Source organism: Sander vitreus, chromosome 3 (genome assembly GCF_031162955.1).
Source record: "Sander vitreus isolate 19-12246 chromosome 3, sanVit1, whole genome shotgun sequence".
Classification (NCBI taxonomy): domain Eukaryota; kingdom Metazoa; phylum Chordata; class Actinopteri; order Perciformes; family Percidae; genus Sander; species Sander vitreus.
This window is the reverse complement of record NC_135857.1, coordinates 24,270,458-24,296,647: the sequence shown is the minus strand read 5'-3', so window position 1 is coordinate 24,296,647 and position 26,190 is coordinate 24,270,458. Positions and strand designations below refer to the sequence as shown.

At 39.6% G+C, this 26,190-nt stretch overlaps 1 protein-coding gene across 6 annotated transcripts in view; it reads right to left on the bottom strand.

The window, feature by feature from the left end:
- rap1gap2a (RAP1 GTPase activating protein 2a) overlaps window positions 1-26,190 on the bottom strand; it is a 99,217-nt gene that overhangs the window by 12,240 nt on the left and 60,787 nt on the right. For 4 of the 6 annotated variants that reach the window (XM_078246631.1, XM_078246632.1, XM_078246630.1 and 1 more), the window contains 11 exons: window positions 16,675-16,759; window positions 8,776-8,811; window positions 5,054-5,086; window positions 4,600-4,821; window positions 4,385-4,488; window positions 3,769-3,847; window positions 2,309-2,362; window positions 1,388-1,471; window positions 1,155-1,255; window positions 490-619; window positions 33-188 (listed from right to left, as the gene is read on the bottom strand). In XM_078246631.1, the coding sequence (XP_078102757.1) occupies window positions 33-188; window positions 490-619; window positions 1,155-1,255; window positions 1,388-1,471; window positions 2,309-2,362; window positions 3,769-3,847; window positions 4,385-4,488; window positions 4,600-4,821; window positions 5,054-5,086; window positions 8,776-8,811; window positions 16,675-16,759 (1,084 nt within the window). Of the gene's footprint in view, window positions 1-32; window positions 189-489; window positions 620-1,154; window positions 1,256-1,387; window positions 1,472-2,308; window positions 2,363-3,768; window positions 3,848-4,384; window positions 4,489-4,599; window positions 4,822-5,053; window positions 5,087-8,775; window positions 8,812-12,479; window positions 12,670-16,674; window positions 16,760-26,190 lie in introns of those variants that run through there. The other 2 variants (XM_078246633.1, XM_078246634.1) reach the window with 2 other exon arrangements.

Below are 26,190 nucleotides of genomic sequence, written 5' to 3'. Positions count from 1 at the left end.
GTGTCATTTCACCACACAGGCCTTGCTGGTACCTTGTATGTTGTGTGTTCTGTACAGGGGTTCTCAACCTGCACCAGCACGTAAGCATGCAGGAAATTGGATGCGATCATGTCTGGAACAAATGGTGTGGGCTCTTCCTGGAAGACTGTGGCCACGATGTCGTTTCCTATGTGTCTTTTCCTCTGGAGCTAAAAAAGCAAAGGAGAAAATTCATAAGATTATATGTTAAACAGATTTGGTTTTGTGGTTGTGTAGCTCAGAGGGCACTTTTAAAACAAGAGCACAATTTATGAGTCTATGGCACACAAACTACTGAATGCACACAGGATTTCTTTGTTTCTAAGGATGGTTTTATTGGCTTCATATCAAATAACTTGCAAACGTTTGCTTTAACATTTAGCCGCATCTGTGCAGTTGATCCTTACTTTGCAGCTCAATCCATTGTACCTTCAGTGTCACAATAATAAAGCCATTATCAAAGTCCTGTACCTGCTGGACGTCTCCTTCAGTAAAGGGAAGCTTGGTTGACACATGGTACATAATCTCTCTCTGTCTGAAGACAGTGTAGACAGATTCAGACCCTGTCTGTCCGTGGGATACATCCAGCCCACCGCGGAACCTGTCACATTATCAAAGCATGTGTCACGTTCTGTGTGGATTCCAGCCTTCAGTAATATAAGATCATATTTTATGTATTTTAAATGTCACTTTCATCACATTCTGTGCCTAACTAGTTCCAAGGCCAACCAAAAGTGTTGTGCAGCTTTCCGTAACGTGTCTGCTACAATGTAAAGCCTTCCTAACAGTAAAAGTAACAAGTATAACACAATAGAAAAAAGCCTGCAAGGCAATAAACACCGTTTTACAAAGCTCTGATTACCTGTCCATGTGGCATTTTCTTTTCTCAGATCTGTTTCGCTAAGCAGTTTATCCCGGTCGCACACTGAGGCCGAAACAGCAGGACAAATTGCTCCAGGGTTACAGTAATTAAACCCAGCTTCTTTGCTCTACTGCATTGCACTTCAATGGCATCCTTTTTAGTTCTTGTGGACCTTTTTATCTGGTCTCTATTTATTTTGTTGTTACTGAATCCTGCCTTTTTCAGTTTTAAAGCACTTTTCTTTTATAAAATCACATTCTAGAAATACTCTTACCCTTTAAAGTCTTGAAGTTCCATATTGTCACCCAGGGTACTGAGAAACTCCTTGAAAGCTGGTGTCTCCTCATTGTTTCCAAACAACTCTTCCTCTGATGTCTGAGAAGGGGAGACATGATTAGGGTATGGAGGACAGAAAAAAGGGTGGAAGATACAAGACATAAACCGTGTATAGGATCAGACGGTGTATGTGAGTTAAACTGGAGTACACTGTCAAGATCAATCGCTCACCTGTCCAAACTTCTGGTAGATGACTCCAAATTTGAAAGTGTTGTTCACCTCGTGTTCATCATAAGCCACTATCAACTGGGATCCCTGTGCATACACAAAAACTATTACTCCCCATGGTTACTTAATTCACTCAACTTTCTACATTTTCTTCTTGCTGTGGCAGTTAGGAAAATATGTTTTCCTTTTCTCCAACATGTCTCCAGGGCAGGTTTATTGGGGCCCATGTTATGTAAGGCTGACATGCGAAGAACTGTCACGTCCCTCAGCGAAGGCAGTGAACTCGTTGCCGCCTCTTGCAGCCTGAAACAGATGGTTTTTCTTTCCTGAGGCTCAGGCTGAAAGCATGCTCCATCACACTCCTCTGCCTGGCTCACAGGAGGAGAAACAGATCCATTGTGTCCATTTTAGAAAGTTGTTGCCCTCTTGTGTCATCAGTCATTTTTGAATAATGCACTTACTGAACAGGGCAGATGTTAGAGAGGTAGGGGGCTTATGAGGGTAAAATGATAAGTTGTGTTATTTTTCTGGTTAAGAGGGCACGAAAAGGAGGTTGAAGTGAAATGTTAATGAAGGCCTTGGTGTATGGACAGGTGGGTGATGCTGACAAAAAATAATGAAAGGATACACTGCATCAGTTGATTTTAAAAAAAATGCCCCAGGCCATAAGTTAAGGGCATTACATTTTCATGAATGTGCAGAATATATAAAACAGTTACTAATGAAGGTATAAAGTTGTGGCAGATATTATTGAATGTAGCATCAGCCCATTGAACCCTACAGTGACCCGTTGTCACCCCACAGAGGAGGCAGAGACCGGAAATGGTAACTCATGTCAGCTTGAATGAATACATTTATAACAGATGAGCTGAGGTCAGACTGGTAATGATGAAGTTGCAATGTGGGAGTTTAGGATAAACTCACCCGAGGGTACAGGACCGGGTTGAACTTCAGCCCTGTGGCATCGTCACACAGAAGCTGAGAGAAGAAAGAGAATCATATATTTGACTGACATCATACCGTATGAGAGAAATCTCATATTGTATGGAAAGAATACCATGGTAAGATACAAAAGGGAAAGGTTATTTGATGCCATTGAGTTTATGCACAAAATCTTAATTCCAAAAATAACAATTTGCTTAATGTACAGCCTTGGTTTATCACCACATTTGCTTACAGAATGTTATACCTCTCTTAGTCTGGATTAACAGAAGTACATTTCCAGGATAAAGCCTGACATCCGGCGTGCGGCTCCGTTCTGTTTGTGTTGCCGTTCTCAAAATCCCTTCGCTACGGGAAACAACAACAAACTTCAAACTAACAAGCCACACGCTGAAAATTGCAAGTTTTGGAGAAAATTTGTATCGTTCAATAAGGCAGACCTGCTTAGTTCTAAGTAAATTATTGTAAAGATTTACAAGGAATATGTTTATGGCATTTACTATCTAACTGGGAAATGTTGGGACCGATTGAGCAAATTACATTTTACCATGTACCCATCTAATTTAAATAGCTCACGTTACTGTATTGTATGAACAGTTAACTTAATTTAATGTTTTATGTGGCATTTTCCTTTGCGGGGTGCAAATATATAATATATATATATATATTGATTTTCCTCTCTTTGTTTTTAAGATATTGTCTTCCTGAATTGTGTTTTTATGCTGGTCTTTTATCATCTTAACGCAGTTTTAAGGGGATTTTATCATTTTGAACAGTTTTAGTAGTTTTTAAAAGTTAAACTGCTCCTGTGTTTGAATAAATTATTCTAACATTCTCTGTCCTTGTCGTCGTTCCTTTGAGTTGCCATGCATTGCTCTCCCTTGTAGAAAAGAACCTAGGCCTACCAATTAAAGTGTTTCATTGTTTTTAAGAGTTCACAAAACTAGGTGGCGTCGTCACACAGCAGCTTTAAGTAAATCAGCAGTGCCACGCCAGATGTGCTTTGCACCCGTGGCCACACATACACTGGTGGCCAAGCCAATAAACATTCACACGTGCTCACAAACCAATGGCACAGCATCGGGAGTAATTCTGGGTTCAGCCCAAGGAGACTTAAACATGGGATTGAACCACCAACCTTAACAATTGGTAGACAACCACTCTACCATTTGAGCCACAGCCACAGCATGTGATTGCAGTGGTCACAGCTGCCCAAACAAACCGCACCAAGGGGGTACACTTTTCAGTGTTCGATTCAACTGAACTAAACAAGCCAGGTGTGAAAACACCTTTAATTATAAGATCAGTCAGCTGCTGTAAAGATGTCCTTCTTCATCAAGCTTCCTTTATTAGTTAGCCAGCTAGCCTCTATATATCAAATCCGGCACTTTAGCTGCCATTATGTCTTGTGTACTTGTTAACTAATGTACTGTATATCTTACCTTGGCAATCTGGGGTACACTAGGCATCTGGTTGATGCCCACTAACGAGATCCTGTCATGGACTGTTTTGATCCTCGACCTGCAAAAGAACAAAAAGAGGAGCTCTCTGGATCAGAATGATCAGAGATTTGTTACATCAAAGAGATTTCTTAACTTTTACACCTAGTTTATATGCAATTAGGCAATGTTAGGAAAAAGCTATGATCATGAGTTTAGTCTTAACAGAGAAAGAAAGAAACAGAGAAAAAAGACAGCAGCTAGTGATGAAAGTTGTCTCCTACAGCACCACAAATCTATTCAGAGGTAATCATGACAAAGAGCATACAAAGCTGCAACATAAGAGAAGGGAGGAGAGAGGAGTAGGACCCAAACACGTTTTCAGGAAAAGAGAGGCACTGTCCATGTAGGCCTGCTTCATTATTAATTGTCAGAAATGTTAGCAGTGTGGTTCTGTGAGAAATTGACATTTGTGGCTTTGATTGTAATGTCCTGACAACTATTGCATGGTTTGTCATAACATTTGGAAAAGACATTTATTTGTCATACTTTACAGTTTGACATGTAAAATGCTTCAAATTAAGATAATAATACTGACAGTGCATGTCCCTCATGGTACCTGAGCATGATGCGCAGGAACTCCTGTCCCTCAGCCTCTTCGTGTTTCAGAGACATGATGAGGTTACCTATGCTGCTGCCCGTGCAGTAATAGTTCATGTGTTCCTGGATGAGTGTAGTAAAGAGGTTATGAGTGTGAGAGAGAGATTTTAGGTCAAACACAATAACAGTATTTCTCTTCTAAATACACACTGATGTTAGTACACAGACACTCACATTGCCTAGGAAATGTTTGCGGTAGGCGCGGGCTGTGCTATTACACTCCAGGCGGTAGCTGTGTCCCCTACCAGGGCTCATGCCCTCTCCTCCGTCCTCCTCCTCACAGAAACTGGACTCTGAGGAGGAGGGGGTCCCTGCTGGTGCCTCCACATCCTCAATCCAGTAACCCCCAAACTGTGGCAGGATAACCTGGGGGTATGGACCACCTTTTTCCAGTATCTTGGACAGCAGGGCAAAAGGGAGACAGTGATGTAGATAAAAGCCAAATATATCATTAAATGTAATAGCTCTGGGGAAAGGAAAGTTCTCCAGAATTGCATCTTCATAAATTAAGCTTGCAAAGTACTTACATGTGTTATCTATTGTCGGAAACACTCCTAGCTAGTGGGTACACATGAGAGGGGTGGAAATGTGTGTTATGAGTGTATTGTGTGAGTGAAAAATGACTCACATCTTCTATCCGTGGGTAGGGGATATAGTCATCCTGTCAAATAGAGGACACACACACTGTTAAAGGAAGTCATTTTAACATGTGGTTAACTTGTGAGGTGAACTTCACTGACTTTCAGAACAATGATACAGTTGCGAGCAGTCACAAACACAGGAACAGAAAGGTAACAACTTATAATGCCAAATAGACTTTTAGGTGATGATGCAACAGCCTGAAATGCACAGTCATCAGCAAACATCAATGAGGGCGTGTCACCCCGTCATGATATCAGAGCTGTTTTGATTCAGTAGCCCCTGGGGTTAAGAGCTGTTATGAGCCGGTAGTTATTTGGCAGTCTGCTAGATTAGCACAGCTCCGGCGTATGACCTCTAAATACTGCTGAGGCCTGTCCGCACCGCTAAGGGCGCAGCACTACGGACAGCCAGTCATTTATATTCTGCAGCAGCAGGAGTCAGGATACTGGCAGTCCAGAGAGGATCAATTGGCAGTTGGAGTTCATTCAACTTATAATCAATCAGATCAGGAGACTATTGATTTTTTGTACATTAAAAGCCTTGCGAACATTTTTAAAAGTGTTCACGAAGGGGGTTCAGAATCCCTCATGGGCTGACAGATGAGACAAGACCAACCACAGAGCAAATCAGGACGCATGATGAAGCAGTGATGAAGTAAAGCATGCAGAGACATAATAACACAAACAGATCAGATGTGTACAAGTGTGTGGTGTCTGGTCACACCTTCCATCTTTTGGTCTCTTCAGCTTTAGGGCCCTAATTAGTGTCCGTATGCAGCATGAGGACGGAAAAGCACAAGTGTCAAAAAGCAAGTTTTGTTTATTTTTGTGCATTTAAAAACTGTGCTGTAACATGGCACTCTCGTTCTCAGACCTCATTGTTTTGAGTGAGTCATACATGCTAATTAACCTTTCCGCGCACACACACACACACACACACACACAGGTAATACAGACACTTAGTTATTCTAGCTCTCTGAATACAGCTTCCAGACATGCTAAGTTGTCCTTATTTTGTTGCCTTTTTTTGTGACATAGCAGCACTGAGACACAGATCGAGGCTGCAGTGTTTTGTATATATATGCAGATATGAAAGCCAATTTACACAGAGTAAATTGGCCAATTATCATACAGGCCCAGTGGAACAGATTTTCTACATGACTGAGCATAATGTAGAAGTGATTTAATGAACATGTGTGGGGATTCAGAGTACTGAACATACACACCACTCCCATACTGACACATGGACCACACACACACACACACACACACACACACACACACACACACACACACACACACACACACACACACACACACACACACACACACACACACACTTCTCAGTCTGGTCTGTAGTGGTGTGTGTCTGTCTGAGTGCATATTGATGGAGCAGCTGTTATTGTCACGGGGGAGTCATTATCAACAATACGAGACTGATCACCAAGACGCTCTGAAGATGATTTAATTTTCAGTCATAGACAGAGAGACAAAGATGAAGAGTGGACAAAGGAGGGAAAAAGGTAGAGGTGGAAAGAGGTGAAGTTTGAAGAGGAAGAAGAAAGGAGAGGAAAAAAGAGATTGGGATCAAAAAGGTGACCTTCATCTGCACCATCCAGATTACAGTATTCAAGCACACTTTGAACACTGAGTTCCATATGCGTAGTTAGAGGTGGCAGAGTTCAAGATAGCGAGTCAGAAAAGATGGATGAGGTGCACAGTTTCTATGAATGTGTGTGTGTGTGTGTGTGTGTGTGTGTGTGTGTGTGTGTGTGAGACTCTTTGATCACCGGGATGTATTGACTGACTGTCATCAACAAGTCACACTTTCCAAATAACTCCACTGATGTCTTCAGTCAGCCTGTGCTTTTGTATCTCTCTGAACAGCATCTTTCTAACTTTCTCCTTCTGTGTTAGAAATCATGATTCACTTACATGACATTTACCCACCTAAAAGAAATAATAATAAAAAAAACGGTCAGTCTGTTGGCTGGTCTTCAGTGGCAAGTTTACTCAAACATTCATTCAGATGTTGGGCCAACTGAAGAAGGCAGCGCAAACCAACAGTTTACACCAACGTATGATCTTGTGCCTTTATACTCACATAAGGAATAAATTAAAGAGGGTATCTGTAATTTTTGCAAATATACAAAATTAAATAATACAATTAAAAATAACAGTGTCAAATACCCCACAATATACTATGTGCCACAAAACCAAGATCAGTGTCCAATATGTACCAAACGTTTTTCATTTCAGTCTCACCAATGCTGTCGTGTTGTGGTGAATTGGTGTCGTGTTGTGGCGATTTGCTGTTGTGTTGTGGGATTTGCCGTTGTGTCATTGTGGGTTTACCATTTCTTTTTTGGGTAATGTGCTGCATTTATAGATTGCTACAAAAAACTAACTTTCTCTAACTCATTCCTTTCAGTGTCTACTGGATGTCAACCATGCTGCATAAAAGTAAGAGTCATTCTATTCTCAAAATATGAACATTTCGATTGACTAGCATGGTACGACTGCCTAATTCACACATCTTGGATCTCTCATCGTGGACCATAAACCCTTATTACCCCCAAAATAGTCTATACCCTTGACGTTCCACTTCCGGGATTGCTCCGTTGCCGCCGGAAAATCCATTGGATTTCATTCGTTTAGGCCAGATATCCATTGCCTTGGGCTTCCTTTGTGTTGGCATTTTAAAGTCCGGTCGATTTATGAGGACTATGGTTAACCTCTTCTCAGATCTCTGCAAGGTAAATCCAGACAGCTAGCTAGACTATCTGTCCAATCTGAGTTTTCTGTTGCACGACTAAACAACTTTTAAACGTACACATGTTCCACCAAAACAAATTCCTTCTGAGCCTATATCGCAGCGGCACTGCAGCTTTTCTCTGGTGCTTAGCACCGCTCAAGACGATTGTGATTGGTTTAAAGAAATATCAATAAACCAGAGCATGTTTTCCTCCCATCCCCAAATGCTATGTGGAGTAGCCAGACTCTGAGTAGCCAGGGTCTGGAAAAGCGAGACTAACCCCAAAAGAACCTGCAAGAAGCACTTCAACTTCTGGATCTTCCTTTGGCCACTTGTTCTTTTTCTTTTTCTGTGCCTTTCATTTCTCCTCACACCTTCTTCCTTCTACTCCTCTCCCTTTTGTATATCCCCATCTGTCCTCAAACTACTCAGCCTGTGCCCTTAGTGGCTTGAGGTGGGAGGTGGGGGGGTGCTGGCGGTGGTGGTAGAGGGGGGGCGGCTCAAAAAAGTGTCACAGAGAGAGAAAGACTTTGTAAAAGAATCAATAAATTGAATACATTTCATACGAAGAAGGAGAGAATAGTAATGCCAGTATTCTTCTTCTCTGCCCCCAGCATGCCAATTATACAATCTGAGCAACAGACTGAACCCAGCTGGCTGACCAACACTGATTGAATCATTAATGTCTGTCTTATCCTTGTATAGGTTAAATCTGGCTGTGGTCAGGGAAAACGAGAGGACAAACTCTGTCTCCCAGTATGTTTGAAGTTTTACTCAGTGCAAGAATCTCTTGATGGCACAAACCTGCTGCACTGCACATATGCAACTTTTGCCCAATGGTACAAGCTTAGTCAAAGAGAGGGAGCGAAAGAACAGAGGTTGTGAAATAAGGAAGAGATACAAGGAAAGAAACTGGATTTACAGGAAAGGAAATAATGAATAAGAATTTCATACCTGCATCCTCTCCAGCATATCAAAGAACTCTGCAGACTGAAACAGACAGAGGGAGATTACAATACATATAAAACAGGCTGTAACACTGCTAAACTTCGACTTTCAGAGCACCAAAATCGACTAACACCAAATATGTATTTAGTCAGTACAGCAATGCAATGACTCTGCAGCACAGAACAGCAGAGTCATTGCCCTTTACTTGACTCTAATTTACACTTTAAGCAAGTGTTTCGAAGCTCAAAGCAAAACCAAGAGGACAGGGCAGCGGAGAGACTTCCAGCCTTTCACAACCACATGCACACACAACTGATAAGCAACCATATCCTCAGAAAGTAACACACGCTCACAAAAACACATGCTTCCTCAAGTACATTCACATGTCTCTGTCTCCAGGGCATCCACCTTGACACATAAACAAGCTGTGAGGGTGATAATGGTGTACATGCTTTGTGTCTTTGTGCTCAGATTTCAGCACATGTATAATGTGGAAACGCAATGTGTGTAGGGTGGTTTAGACCATAGAAGTGTGTGCGTGCACATGAACAGTACGCACTCACTCACACAAGATGTCAATTCATGACACCAAACTTAACTTGCTGTTAAAGGAAGAAATTCCTGAAAGCATTTGTCGAAAATAATCTACGACAGCAGTACTATTCTTTCTCTTTAAATGGCTACACAGTACACTGCTGTTGAATCATGATGTTACTAATTAAAAAATTAAAAAAGACCCACTTTTCTTGATGAAAATATCAACTATAACCTACTTGAAAGGACTTTGACAGCCAATACCTCATACTAACATGAACTATCCAATATCACATTTATAAATGCACCAGTATGGGTGCTATACATTCAGTAGTGTCATAAAATACAAAGCAAGAGGAACCGGGAAATAAATGTCTTACCAATGAACTGTAGCTCCTTAGCCAGAAAAGTCCGTAAAAGTTTTTACAGCCCTTTAAATGACTGTAATTAGCGGTAATAAACTATAAATAACTAAATTGTGACAGCACTACTGTAATAAAAAATAAACATATTACCCTACAATGGTTACCTGCACTTATCATTACCACTGCATACAGCACCACACACACGTACAGAGATTATCAAGGAGTTAATATTAACCAGTTCAAGGCGCTGTAAGCCGATACACTATAAAACATTACAGACCCATTTAGTTATGTCCACTTATTTCTTATTTTTAACTGAACGAGCTTACACAAGTTGTGGATTTTGTGTGGACTCAACTTTGAGTTTTTGAAAGTTAAACTTGCATTTATTCATTGGGTCGACTATTTTAATTTTTTGTCAGATATGTATGTGTTGATTGAACTTGGTTATGTAAGTTGAGTTATCAGTTGAAAAAAAAGCGAGTGTGTGTGTTGCAACAAAAAAGAATTGCCTTTCGAGTTTAAAATAACCTGTCTTCTTTCACGGCAAAGTTAAAGCATGGACACAATAAATTAATTATACACCGCAGATAAGTGATGTAGCCTATTCAAATTTCAACTAAAATATAACACGTGTTGTGGCAAACAAGAAAGCACTAGTGCCACCGGTGGAGGGAGTACGTGTCAACGGCTTGTAAATTGAGAATTTGAAATTTCACTCTTCTCAAATTGAAATGGAAAGTACTTTTCAAAAGTCAAACGTTTAGCTCCGCCCACATTTAGCCCAAACCCGAGCTGCGTACTGCAGTCAGGTGCAATTGGTTCATTGGCTGGTCAATTCCCATGATGCAAGGCGGTAAATAGAGTTGTGTTAAAATTTGCTGAAAAGTTTGCAGTTTATTCGAAATACAAATGTAACTTCATGAATTCCGTTTATTAAACGTGTCTGCTTAGAATGTAGTGTTTTGTTGCCTGGTAATTGTCATTGTTGTGCTGGTTTAGTGACTGTTAAGTTTGATAAGAAGAGCTGGAGTATTGCAGCATTAGACTTTGAGCAGTAATAGGCTTCTTTCAGCCATTAATCTGTGGCGTGTCACTAGCGGCCCTTTTGTGTCAAGTGACGTAAGATCAGCGGCTTTAGAGGGGCCCACCTGACCGGCAGCCTCATTGGCTGCTAGAATTCACACATATTCATGTACAGTGATGGACACAATCATCCGCACATTGACAACAATGATGATAAGTCACAGACAGGGACAGTGGCCTCCATTTCTCATCATGTTATCTTCAGCATTAAAGGAGTGTTAGTGAATTTAACTTAATCAAAAACACTAATTGAAAGCTTGGGGAAAGAAATTAAATGGGAACAAGCTAAATTTGAGCTTCTTTCTGTCATTAATTGTTTATTCCGTTTCTCTATTCTTTAGTCCTACTGAGTCCAACTGCCATGAGTTCCACAGATATCATGCTTATTATATCCACTAGGGGTGTAAGAAAAAAATCCATACACTTGAGTATCGCAATATTTTATTTAGCAATACTATATCGATTTTCAAAAACGCAAAACGCAAAAATATTCATGTAAGACAGTGGTTCACATTTATGTTGTGTTTAAACCCCCTACTGCTAGATGGCTATGCTGAGACGCACCAGTCCTTGCCTAACAGTGCCTAGCAGTGCCTGACTTTTTGCTAGAAGCTAACAATGTAGCTATGGCGGAACTTTGGCCTACTTTAGCACATACAAATTTGCTCAGTAAGAACCTGTGAACCACAATCCCAAACTGGCAGTTTGATTTTCTGTGTATTGAATTGTTTACCTAAAGTAAACTTCTTTGACTTTTATGCACATCATGTCTTTTTTTAAATATTAGTTTTTCTAAAATTATACTATTATACTATACGACTATTATACTAAAATCCCAATATATCGCCTTACGCACAGTATAGAAATATATTGCAATATATTGAATCGTGACCCATGTATCGTGATACGTATCGTATCGCCAGATTCTTGCCAATACACAGCCCTAATATCCACAACAGCCACTTGTTGTTTTTAGTTGTGTGCAGTTCAGTTCTATTTAAGACAGGCTTGTTCAAAATTTTGAGACAGCCTTGTTCAAAATACCTGCACCTCAGCCAAAGACAGCATTGTCCTAGCATGACTGGAAATAATCATTTCTCCTGCCCAGAAAACAACTCCTTCTCTGGGTCAAAAAGGTGATGAATGGATGAAGGGATGAGCCTGAGCTGGTAGCTCTGGCCTCTACAGGTATCAGATGTACAGTGAGACCCAAACACCCTTATAGCATAGCTCTGTCAGATATCTGGAACACTGGCTGGCATCTGTATTTAATACATCAGTCAATACTGCTTTGGCTTGGTCCCTGGGTTATGAAATATTGTTGTGAAATTATTCACATGTGGGAGTAAAATGTATGAAAATCTGCTATAAATATGATTTCAGAGAAGCGGTGCTTGTTGCCCTGCCAGCTTTTTCAAACTAAGCACATTACTGTTAAGTTCTCTACACAGTAGGTCTGATGATGTATTTACAAGGTAATCAGCATGCTGCCGCTGAGCAGTGAAGTGATGAATGGAAGACATTTCCAGAAATAACTGTTCAATTTTGAAAACATTTTGAATGAGCTGCTACCTAAAGTCAATGGAGAATTTATATGCAGGTGAACTTCCACACTAAACCACACACTTTGATCTGAAAACATTACATAATCAATTGTTCTCAGTAACAGACTGTCTGACAGACAGTGACAGTGTGGTTGTTTTCTCAGTCAAAATGCAGACTTACCTTAACAATAAAACTTTACCTTAGCTGGTAAAACATCTGAGCCCTCTGATGTCTCTGCATACTTCTTCTTTTTACTACCCTTCTACATTTGGAAAGAGACTTCCCTGTCACTCGCTTTTAATGTGTACTTTGTCTTTTAACGCCTAAAGCCTGAACAGGTAAGTCAAGTCACGCAGCAAACTGAATCATATGTGAAAACAGAACAGGTTATTCAAGTGTCGGCACAAAACACATACACACACACTAGGTCACCTTGTGGGCCATGTCTACGTTTTGTTTAGCTGTGTCAGCAGCAGTTGACAGTTAATATTAAACATAGTGTGAGTCACTACAAAGTGTGGCACACATACACACACACACACACACACACACACACACACACACACACACACACACACACTAGGGCTGTGTATTGGCAAGAATCTGGCGATACGATATGTATCATGATACATCGGTCACGATTCAATATTTTGCAATATATTTCGATACTGTGCGTAAGGTGATATATTGGGATTTTTTTTAAGTAGAATTTTCTTTTTAAAAAATCTTTAAAATGTGTCCAGTATTCTGGCTTCCCGGGTGTTATTGTAGGAGGTGTAGTGCACAAACTTATGCTTTATGCGGACGATACATTATTTTTTGTGTACGAACCTAGCAGATCAATACCATGTCTACTCGGCATCATTGACTCTTGCTCGAGGTTTTCAGGTTTGTGGGGTGGATTGGGCCAAGTCAGAAGCGTTATCTTTGATGCTTGATGCCCCGTGGCAGCCTTCCGATCGGGTGCATTTCAGTTTCCAGGGCAAGGTGTCTTGTTTCGAATTACAATGACCTCAACCATACGGCACTGAAAATCTTTTAGATAACAAACCTAATTTCTGTAGCCTACTCTAAAACAACCCGACTCCCGGAAAGCCTTTTCTCCCGACTCACCCGAATCTGAGCCTGTCAGAGGCAAAAACAATCACTTTTAGTGGACAAAAATCGAGGGTACACAATAGCTCCATTAGGTTACACTGCAGCCCTGTTTGCGACGGACAGTCACTGCATTCTCGCTCAATACTGGATCAATTTCAAAGATTTTTGGTCACATCAGTCTATTAAACACAAATGCATGGGGAAATGGGGCCCAGGTTGAAAAAAAAAAAAAGTCCTTTAACCCTGTCTACTACGGCATATATATTTACCCACCACTGCTACCTGACCTTCAAGCTTAAACACTCATCACAACCTGAAAACCCCTCTTACTGTAAAGAAGAAAGGAAAGACAAAATGTCCTCAGAAAGAACATACAGTTGCAGTGCACAGAGTAGCGTGCCGCAGTATGTGGGACACTCATCTTTATGGCCACTGTATTAGAAGCAGCAATGCCAATAACTACGCGGTGTAGTTTTTGTATTACAATGAGCAGTGCATTAGCCAGCACATACAATGTACAATAGAGGACTAGATAGCCTGATACTTGGACACTATTTTTGACATTTTGTGAAGATGTTTTGGGTTGTTGTCAAATTGTACTTCCTTTTTGTTGATTGATTTATCTGTGGGGGTTATGCAAATGAGACACCATGATTAAACCAAAACATTTTTTTATTAACAAGTGCTTATCAATCTGAGAGGCAGGACGAATGTTTTGAAGAAAGCCAATGTAGTGTATTACTCAAATGTTTAGGCTACTGCACATCATGGTTTGTTCAACACATTTTCCCCTCATACACATTTCAGCCAAAGTTATGCAGTCTCTTGATGGATTTGATGTGGACTGTGATTACAGTTACACAACTTCTTTATCAGTGTGACATTGATGATACATATCTGATCACTCTAGCTCACAAATTGTGGGTTGCCAATTGATAACTACCAGAAATCAACTACATATTAAATTGATGTTTGATGTTGAATTGATGTTTTCTGGCTTGAGTAATACCTCTCATAAATGTTCTCTTATATATTATAATATTTCTTCCTGTCTTGGCCTGACCATATTTTCAGTAAGTCTTTCTCACCTTCAGCAAACTTTGCCTTTCCGTTGCCCTCCTCTCTGTGCTATCTCCCTCTGTGATGTCTTCAGATTCAATAATGATGGCTTAGTTCAAGGTGACATACTGCAGAAAGTGGTTCCCTCTTGCAGGAGCCGTCATCTATTTCCTGTATATCAGCCTGCTAATCTGCCCCCTTGTAAAATGTATCCTCTCTTTTATCATGCTGGAGGAAAATGATAAATTGTCAGTTGTGGAACAAGTGCAACACAGTGTGAGTAATGATGTCTGAAAACATCAACACCTTACAATCTCATTAAAATGCTTTCTCCTTATGTGCAGCACTATATGTCACTGCATGAATCAGTGTGACACACCTGAGAAAGATGGATACAGTCTGATGGATTTAATTTGCATCATAAAAAAAAGTTTTGCTCTGATATTTGTTTTTCAATTTGCTGAGTCACAGCAAAAGTTCCCTGTGATGACACCGTTTGATTGAACTTCACAATTTTTGGTCAGGATACCAACTGAGAATAAAGCTTCCAACCTTTTCCTACTTATATTGCAATTCCTTTTTCATAACGCAACCTTTTATTGGCAATAGTAAACCCAACCCAAAGACTAAGAGTCATACCAGAACTCTTAGACCCAGTCTAATGAGGGCAAATAAAAACAAGTTAGATATCATGATCCGGCTCGTATTTCCTCCTGCCTCCAGAGGCAACTTAACAAACATTTATAAATACAATATTTGAAATAAATTATGAAGAATCTTACTTGAACAGAGGCCGTCCTAACTTGAATTTTGATTCCCTTGATTACCTTGAGATTATAATATACTGATATGCCATACAAAATAGCACAAAACCCAAATATCATGCAGGGTGTCCGTGCTATACAGTTTGTATTTAACTCATTTTATGTATTAATATGCCAAAAGAATATACAGCAAGTAAGAGCACAGACTAGGGCTGCAGCTATCAATTATTTTAGTAATCGAGTATTCTACCGATTATTCCATCGATTAATCAAGTAATCGGATAAGAAATACTTAGTAAACAGCAATAGTAAATATTTATTATTGCTATGTACTAAAAAAAAGGAAACAGAAAAAGCAACATTTCTTATTGCCAAATTCCAAGTACATTTTTGGTGGCCCAAATGTTAATATTTTTCACCCCCTTCCCCTTCTTGCCTCTGGCTCTTTGCACTGGATATGCAAAAGAGCTGTTCACTAACCAGAGGGTAAATGTGACGGTACAAAGCTTACAGCAGGGCTATTCAACTACACTGTTCTGGGGGACACATTTTCAGAAGCCTAATACACAGCGAGGAGAAAGAATAAAGAATGCAGACATCACCGGCATGATGACGTCATTCACGTGCATATTAAGTGGCTGGGGGGAGGAGCTGGTTTGTCTCCGGCAGCAGCTAAATTTCCAAAGATTAGTAGCAAACTAATAAACAATTAGACTACAAACCGACAGCTTTCGTTTTAGCTTGTTGGTAAAACATCGCTATTTGCAGAGTAGCATGCTGTAGGCTAGTTGTGTAAAACAGCGCGGTGGACGAGAGCAGCAGACGTTAGTTAGCTACCTGGTGTCGGGTTCGCTCCGTGGAATGGATGAGTAGACTGGATGTTTTCTACAGAGATGATGTAGTAGCATGTTTGCAGCTTTAAATAATCCCAAACTTTCTGTCGTTTTCTCTCGCCTGTCTCCTCTCTTAGACCCTCGCTATTTTCCTCTTCGTTCATTTGTAATCTGGGCCGTCAGTCTCGTGCATAGACAGTATATAAGCGGTCTTGTGTTCACAGAAGCGCTAGTAATTATCCTCCGTGCGGAAACACAGTGAGCCGTAAAACCTTAATTACATTGATTTAACGAAGCTTCGAGGCAAAGAATTTTACTTCGAGGATTTTTTGTAATCGAATTATTCGAGTTATTCGAGGAATCGTTTCAGCCCTAGCACAGACAAGAAAATAGAGCTGATTCCGATTATTAGAAACTCACTGTCACTGTCTCTGAACTACTTTGCTTACTAAAATAATTTATTTACAATAACCAGAATCAATAGATTTTCTGATAGGCCTTAAGGTCTCAAGGGCGAAATATGTCAATGAAAAACTCTGTAAATCAATATCTAGGTATGTGTGTACACATGTATGTCCCACTATATGTGTGCATGCGAACATGAATGAGTGTGTGTCCTACCTTCATGTTCGGCGGTGCAGTGCGAGGCGGTGAGGGGGGACATTCTCCTAGAGGGACGGTGGAAATGTTCAGCAGCTCCTGTTTCCTGGAGAGAAGAGGACAAAATGAGGAGTAAACAAAATTGATTGATGTTGATAACCACCAAAATGTTCAAAATTTTAAAAAGGTCACCAGGCTTTATTTTCATTCGCAGTGCACTTTTCACCCTAATTTGATAGGGATAATGCACTGCCCTTCCCTTATTTAAGTGTGTGGATAAAGGACATCTTAGACAATTATTTCCCCTCTGATTACCCTTGCAACATATTCATGGCTTGTTGCGCACTCGCCATTAGCTTAACTGCAAAGGACGTCTCATTTTCAAGAAGTTAATTTCCCCTGTGTCACATGTCTTCCTTTTTGCACTTACTGGGAGTAACTTAGACACAAGGAGCAAAGGAAACTTTGATACAAATTGAAGAATAACCCTATTATATATATAATCAAAAGAATCCCCTGAAGAAACTAACAACAAACGTATCCTACCGACACGTTTTGTCTGTGAAAAAACAATTGTTGTCTAAGGAGACATAACAAAGAAGCTCATACACTGTAAACCCAGATTTTTTTTTAATTAAACTCTTTAGTGGTCACTACTTATTATTTCATGTTTTGTTAAAAAAACACATTCATTACTAAATCATATTACTTGTGTGTAATAATCAGCTTAAGTATGCAGTGCACAGATCATATTAAGCAGAGATAACTAAGGATGTTAAGTTTCTGAATGGGAGGGGCGGGGTCACTTGAACTGTTCTGGGCTGAAGCAATTCAAAGGCTCATGGGAAAAGAAAATATATGTGATATGAACAGTTTCTGTCCTATTTAAGTGTGTTTTAATAATGTTCTGTTAATGTTTGGGGTGTTCATTTATGTTATCTGGGTTTTAGTTTTGTACAGTTGATTTAGTGTTCATGTTTATCTACATTTATTGTTACACCATGACCGAGACCCAGGTTGGGTCTGATGGGGTCTGGGCAGCGAGAGAACATTCTGTGACATATATTCAGAATGGAGAATTCATTTATTTGTTTGCTTAGTGATATGGAGCTCTAACTACGTTATGAATGAACATATTGAATGCATTATTTGTAAAGTCATACTTTCCTAAAGAAAAATAAACAACATTTATAGGAACTAATTAGTTATCTGGTAGTGATAAGAAGCGTTTGAGAAAGAAGTTTGTTATGTTTCTTTGCTTTTCTGTCTCCCCCATGAGAAGTAATAACAAAACTGTCGTTGTATCCACATGATACAAGCATTCCTTGATCGGGCACCACCCCCACCCCTCCTCCACGAGTTGCTAGTAGCCAAGGAGAACACGGAGGATTAAAAAAAGATGGACTCTTCAGAAGAAGTAATTATCTTCACATGATTTTCTGCACGCGAAAGTCACCAGACGACACCAGTTTCTGAATATAGACATACTGAGAAATACATAGTTTTGTGGAGCTGATTCTTAATTAGCTTTGTATCAACTTAATATAAAAAAGTTATGCACTAGCTTTAACTTAACATGTTTACTAATGATTTTTAGTAATGACTACTAATGCTAACTTGATTTGTCTACTGCATCAACTTACTGCTCTGTGTTAATACAACTTAACGTGTTAATTTTCACCTTGTGTAAAAATTTAGAAGGCTTAAGGCAACGGGTTTCCACGCAAATTTCTAGTAAAGTCAACTAATTTGGGATAACAATGTAAGTGCTACATTATCGTGCCTAATTTAGCTAGCTAAAGTAAGGCTACCTCAATAACTAAATAAACAACTCACTGGAGCTATCTAACTGTTAAATGAAAACCCAGAGCCATTAACTTACTAAAAAGTTCAATTCTGTTTTAACTTTTATTTCAGCTATAATTTAAGTTTTATAAGTGGTCTAGAGAGCCTGTTGGAAGTATGCGATGAAGTATACGATGGCTCACTGCTGTTTTTATATGCTCTCTGGAGTCTTAGGGGCTGTCAAGGAGACTTGAAGAGAGCTTGAAGCCTCTTCTTCTCTGTTATGCTTTTTTCTCTGCAGCATACTCAGAAGCATGAGTGCACATTTTTGATCCCAGATGTGAAAGGTTGAGCTGTCACTGGGACACAGCCAGACGATTAGCTTACACCCCAGAAACCTGCCATCTATTTTGATAAAATCCAGTGGTTTTTCACAAGAACAACTTTAGATACGATACTTGTGGTGGTAATGGACACCTGTCATGCTGAATATATAATCAAGAAAGTTTACAAAGAAGTAAAGAGAGAAAAGAGCAGCAAACCCTCTCTAACCCTACATTGCAGCTGCAGAAGGCACTTAAAACAACACTTTTTCCCCTTCCTCTCCTCGTCTACCACCCTACTCCAGTAGCTTGTTGGATGTGAATTAGTCATATATAGCCTACCCTATATCTCATCCCATAACCATATTGAGAGAGCTGGATTTTGGTGATGGGAGTGTAGCACATCAGACTTTCAGTAGGTCGTCGAGGATTTGCCCCAGTTTGTGCCTCTCGTGTTTTAACATTCACTGAGTCACAGATCTAAACAAAGATGGTGACAGAAACATGACAGACGCAAACTGGGGCTAACACATTATATTCGCCTATTTTATTAACCATAGCCATGCTATTTCCTTAACCTGAAATCAAGTGTTTTAGGTGCCTAACACTGATCATACCCTAGTTTATTTGCCATAGCCACAATCTTTCCTAAACATTAACCTTGCCATGTGCAGATGCTATAGAAAACAAAGCAAAAACGTTGGGATTGGATGTAATCCAGGATTTCATAGAATTGTTCAATACCAACATAATTGTCTGGCGAAGGAGAGTGAAGTAAAGGCCAAAAGACACAGGATACAAAGGGTGACTAAAAGTGGGACCAATGGGAGCACAGTAATAAGAGACAGATACAAAGTATGGTAACACAGAGAGAGGTAGGGTATCTTGCTGCAAGAGGGGCTCTGTTTAATCAATGTCAGCTCTGATTTAAAGGAGAAATGGGTGACTTTTTGGTTAGAGATTTTTATTAGTTCTGTTCTGTTGATACCTTCGATGTTGGCTTTGAGGAAATAAGCAGCTGCGCTCTAAAATTCCATTTAAAGTGCTCATATTATGCTCATTATCAGGTTCATAATTGTATTTAGCAATTGTACCAGTATAGGTTTATGTGGTTTAATTTAAAAAAAACACTATATATTTGTTGTACTGCACATTGCTGCAGCTCCTCTTTTCACCCTGTGTGTTGAGCTCTCTGTTTTAGCTACAGAGTGAGACATCACACTGCTGTTCCATCTTTGTTGGGAGTCGAACATGCGCAGTAGCTAGGTTAGCACTGCTAGCTGGTCAGTTGCGGAGCATGAGGGTGTGCCACGCTAGCAGCTAGGCGAGCATTAGAACGTGTGTTACAAAGTGACGCACGTTTGTCATGGAAGTAAAGCAGTTTGTGAATAGCGTTTTCTCTGGAAGATAGTAAGTACCTTTGGGGTGGACTTTGGGCTTTTTGACTTTGTAAACCTATAACATGCACAAAAAAGATATATAGCACAATAAAGGAAAGGGAAAAAGCCAAAAAGCATAATATGAGCACTTTAAACCTCAGGCTCTGAGCTGATGCAAACAATGCATGGCAGAAATTTCCCAGACAAAGTGCAGCGGTTGCCACACAATTCCATTATTTCAATACACAGTAAATACTGGCTGCAGGGAACTTATGGCAGCTGCGCTGGTTTGTGTAACGCTCTCTGGCCGGGCGCTCTCCCAAGAACAGTAAAGTCACCTCTGAAAAAAATGCCTTCATTCACAACAATAAACATGCTCTTTAAAGCAAAGTTAACTCAAGCCTCTGTCACCTCAAGCTAAGATTAAGTGGTTGTAAATCTGCTGGGCAAAAATAGGGCAGATCATGCTCCACATAATCAAACTAGTACAAGATGTACATTTCTTGTGCACCAACATGTCTATACTCCTGCTTGCATTTGGCTGCCGCTAACTATTGTTAATTCAACAGTAATTACATCTACACAGTCATCGTGTTTATCTAATGATGCTGGTAATGTATCTGTGTGTGTGTGTGTGTGTGTGTGTGTGTGTGTGTGTGTGTGTGTGTGTGTGTGTGTGTGTGTGTGTGTGTGAGAGAGAGAGACAGATGGTAATACATCTCTGTTATTTCATGTATTGATTAGACCCTTGAGATAAGATTAGGACAGCAGGACATTAGGCACAGGCCAGGATACAGTGAGGGGATGAGTGTGTGAGAACAAAGAAAAAAGGGTACAACACCTCCCTACATGTTGGACTGATCACAGGAAGAGGAGATAGGGGGACAAAAACTGGAAATCAGGGTGATGGAGGGTGCAGAGAGGATAAAAATAAAGAACGGAGGACAGAGACAGTAAGATCAAGGAGAGGGTAAACTGCTAGTCTCGGATATGAAGCTTACTGCGCACTCCTGTTTCCAGTTGGGCTTAATATTTGTTATGAAACTTGATAAGGAGACTGATCCTCATGCCAATTTGCCAATTACACAACTGATGCTTTCTGTAATGGAATTAATAGAACAGTAATTGGAGACAGAGAAAAGGAGAAAGATGAGGGTTGTGTAGAGAAGGAGACTGTGGAGGGCAGGGAACATAAGACAGCCTGCTGTGGAGGGTGGGATCCATCAACCCTGATGTGTATTAAAGTAGACTGAGAATAAAGAATCACTTCGCACAGCAAAATCCTCTGCAACATTACATATTAGATATGACAGTCACAACTCTGATAAGCACTTTAAGGGGCTGATGTTACAGGAGGCATGTGGGAAAGGTGATGCCCGTTGCCTAATATAAGCAAAGTTAAAAGCTTTAGTGCGTAACTTTTTGATATTATTGAACGTCCGTTACATTCAAGCCATTGCTAAATGAGTTACTACAAAGTTAATTAAGACTATCAGCTCCACACAACTCTCTCTGTATTTCTCAGAATGGCTGTGTTCAGAAGATTGTGTCGTCCGTCGACTTTCGCGAGCAGAACCTCGAGTGAAGATAATTACCTCATCTGAAGAGTCCATCATGTTTTTTTTATCCTCCGTGTCCTCATTGGCTACTAGCAACTGCGTGGAGGAGGGGTGGGGGCTGTGCGCGATCACAGGCTGCAGTATCATGTGGATGCGCCGACAGTTTTGTTGTCATAACTTAGAATTCCTCATGGGGGCGACAGAAACTACGCACTTTAGCTTTAATTAAGTTAAATTAACTTACGAGAGTGTGAACGCATCTTACAGAAGATATAAGAAGTACATGGGGGAAGACCACCTACATTAATAATTCACATATGCTATTTCCATGGCTTAGGAAAGTTCAATCAATATTTGTATACATGAGCTATTTTCTCTCACAGCCAGAAACCAGAGCAGTAAGTCTCAAACTTGTGATGTCATCAAGTATAAACTCTGGAGCTGCACTATAGACCTTTTCACAGATGTAAACATAAACATTCTAAATGGACTGAAGTTGATTTCCTGTTGCAGTGTATGTGAATTGCATCAACTGACAGGAAGTTAACAGGCTGTTGCCTAGCAATGGAATTCCACTGAAAAGGTCTATAGACAATGAATGGGAGACTGATTTTATGGATCCACAGAATGTTTGTTTTCTTTTTTATACCCAAATGAGCTTTTTTATTGCAGTGTTCTCAGTACTATAACAGAAAATAGTTAGAATTATCAATATTATAATTAGAACATTCCCCTAGGCGCTCTCAGTGTCATCTATAACTTCTACTGTCCATAACATCTATAACTAAATAATCTTTCCTGATTTATGGAGCAGGTTCATACTTATATTTACTTGATGAGATCACACATTTGAGTTTTAGCACTCTAGTTCTTGGATTTGGGAGAGAGTTGTTTACTAATATTTTGGGACTTTCTTTGACCATAGCAATAATATCCACAAAATGGGAATAGTTGCCCTTTAAGTTCAATTTAGATTTGCAACATAAACAATTACTTGCCCAAAGCAGGAAACAACTGTAGTGGAGTATGGGCACAAATAATGTTAACAACTTGTCAAATCAGCTAACCTTCATTTGCGTGTAAGCAGTTCCATGTTTATTCATTTGACATTTTTCAGGCTTATATTATGTTTGAACTAAACTTTTTAGTTTACGCTACAGGAATAAAAAAAAACTACATGTGGAATTGATGTTGAATACATAAATAAACAAGTACAAATATCTAAACAACAATCTTAAAGTTTTAATGTATTGCTCACTAAAGAGTAAACTATTGAGGGTCTATTATAGGGGGTAGTGAATGAATGAACAAGGGAATGATTTTCCTTATTTTCCGATTTTCCTTTCCTTATATAGCCTTATAATAATAATATAATATTCTGTTATATTGTAACATCACAGTGCTTGATGCCAGGCAGCAATTTAAATTAGTATCACTTGGTCTTCTTGTCCTTCCTCTATTTCCCCCATTACGTTCAACTATCTATCATTGTGCTCCACATAGAGGTAAGAATGTATGAGTCAGTCAGCTGCCCAACAGGAGAGTACAGGCATCTCAGATATGTGCAGCTATGCAGAGAGGTCAGGGGAGAAATAATTAGGAGGCAACTGCACTTTAAGTCACCGGCCTCACCCTCTCGCTCTTACTGTGATATGAATAGATACAAAGATGACAGCAGACAGGAGATAAGACTGTCCAGCCAGACAAACCTAAAACACTCTCATTATCAATGAGAGGAAGAGGAACAGACAGACGGGTAATGAGGTTTGTGGTGAGGAGGAGAGGAGCAGCATGTCTCTAGGAGAAACGTCACTACTTTTATAAAAATAAAAAAAAATACACATTTGTACAAAAAATAATAAGTCCGCCAACTACAGAGCCGGTAAGCAGAAAGAAGAGGAAGTAAATAACATTTTAATATAGCTTTCCCGCTGATAAAGTAGAAGAGAGGAAATTAATTTTGAGTGTGTGTGTGTGTGTGTGTTTGTGTGAATGTGGGCTTTGTTGCAGGTACAAAACATAATTCAGACCCTATTTTACATTATGCAAAGTTTAAAAAATAAACAACACACAGTCTTGGTCATTATCACCATCACAACTTCTTTGTGACGGACTAAAATCCATGTTAACAACACACTCTCACACACGCGCACACACAGACACACACACACACACACAGACCACACCCACACACTCCACACACACACACACACACACACACACACACACACACACACACACACACACACACACACACACACACACACACACACACACACACACACACACACACACACACACACCACACCCAGTTGCACTGTGCCATCAGTGCGACTCCAATACACACATGATCATGAGCAGTGTGTGCTTTTGTGACTAACTCATAACCATTGCTAATACAGTTTTCATTTACAGTCAATAGTATTTAGTTTTTCATTTCAAAATGTTTTCAGTTTACGTAACTTTCAGTTAGTTTTATTTGCAGACTGGCTTTGGTAATTTTTCAGCAATTGTTTAGTTTTACCTCAAATTGATGAACTGTATACTGTAATGTTAGTAAGTAAAGCAAATATTAGAGTTAGAGTTGTGGTGGTCATCTATAACTTCTACTATATATAACATCTATAACTAAATAATCTTTCCTGATTTATGGAGCAGGTTCATACTTATATTTACTTGATGAGATCACACATTTGAGTTTTAGCACTCTAGTTCTTGGATTTGGGAGAGAGTTGTTTACTAATATTTTTGGACTTTCTTTGACCATAGCAATAATATGCACACATTTTGAAAATGGGCATAGTTGCCCTTTAAGTTCAATTTAGATTTGCAACATAAACAATTACCTGCCCAAAGCAGGAAACAACTGTAGTGGAGTATGGGCACAAATAATGTTAACAACTTGTCAAATCAGCTAACCTTCATTTGCATGTAAGCAGTTGCATGTTTATTCATTTGACATTTTTCAGGCTTATATTATGTTTGAACTAAACTTTTTAGTTTACGCTACAGGAATAAAAAAAAACTACATGTGGAATTGATGTTGAATACATAAATAAACAAGTACAAATATTCAAATAACAATCTTAAAGTCTTAATGTATTGCTCACTAAAGAGTAAACTATTGAGGGTCTATTACATGGGGTAGTGAATGAGTGAACAAGGGAATGATTTTGATGAACTGTATACTGTAATGTTAGTAAGTGAAGAAAATATGAGTCGTGGTGTGCATGCACATACTCTATGCCACCCCTGCGTAAGTCGGTGCCCCATTTGGGCCAGCCTGGTCCAAAAAGACACGCCACTGTTCTCCTCTCCTGTACTCTCTCAATTATTTCTGTAATTAATTCAAGTCTTAGACTAAACCGACACCAGTGAAGGTCTTACCCTCTCCAAGCACACACAGTCCAACTAAAGGAAAATGTGTGTGTATTTTGTTCCTCCCAAAGAAACCAAGTTAATTATACTGCAGTAAGTTGGTTACCCTGGATGATACCCTTGATGGTTCACTGTAACATTTAACATAAGTTATTGATACAATATTACTCATTGAAAGAAATATAATTCTGCTTTGGTTCAACAGATGAAAATATGTCATTTAATTTCTCTTTTGAAATGTATTTCTATTTTAGAATATAGTGAAAAAAATGAGTGCATCTTCTCTTCATCTTTAGAGTGTTCCTATTTCATTATGTGTTAGAGTGATTAGATTAAAAACTTTTGATTTCAACCAGTAGAGTTTTTTTGTGGTTCGACACATTACAGCATTGCAGTGAACAAACATATCTCTGTCATATCATAGTAAAATGCCATACATCCTATCTAATCCTTTTCATTTACTTGGACCCACTTCCTCTTTATCATTGCCCAATCTCACACAGTCTCAGTGACTTGAGCCAAAAGAATAAAAAATAGAGTTAAGCATCTGTCAGATGACATTGAATACTGCTCTTCTCAACCAACTCCACCGCTTCAGACTAGCTGATAACCACAGCAGAGCAGAAAGGTCCTGAAGAAAAGGAGAGCGATATGAAGACAGAGAGGGAAAGGCGCAGAATGAATGACTGTCAGACAGATCCATCAAAGAGAAAAGGCCACAGAGCTAGGTATGGAGAGAGAGAGAGAGAGAGAGAGAGAGAGAGAGAGAGAGAGAGAGAGAGAGAGAGAGAGAGAGAGAGAGAGAGAGAGAGAGAGAGAGAGAGAGAGAGAGAGAGAGAGAGAGAGAGAGAGAGAGAGAGAGAGAGAGAGAGAGAGAGAGAGAGAGAGAGAGAGAATACATTAATCTCTGCAGACTAAAAATAGCACTCTCCCTGTACGGAGCAGGTAAATAGGTTCGCTTTGGGTGGGTCTCTGGACACTTGTTAGAGACAATACCATCTCATCCATTACACCCAAAGACAAAGCTGACTGTCACACACATGCACACCAACATATTTGTACAAACTGACAGCAAAGAGACATGTGAGTTCAAGTGCAATCAAATGTGTGCAT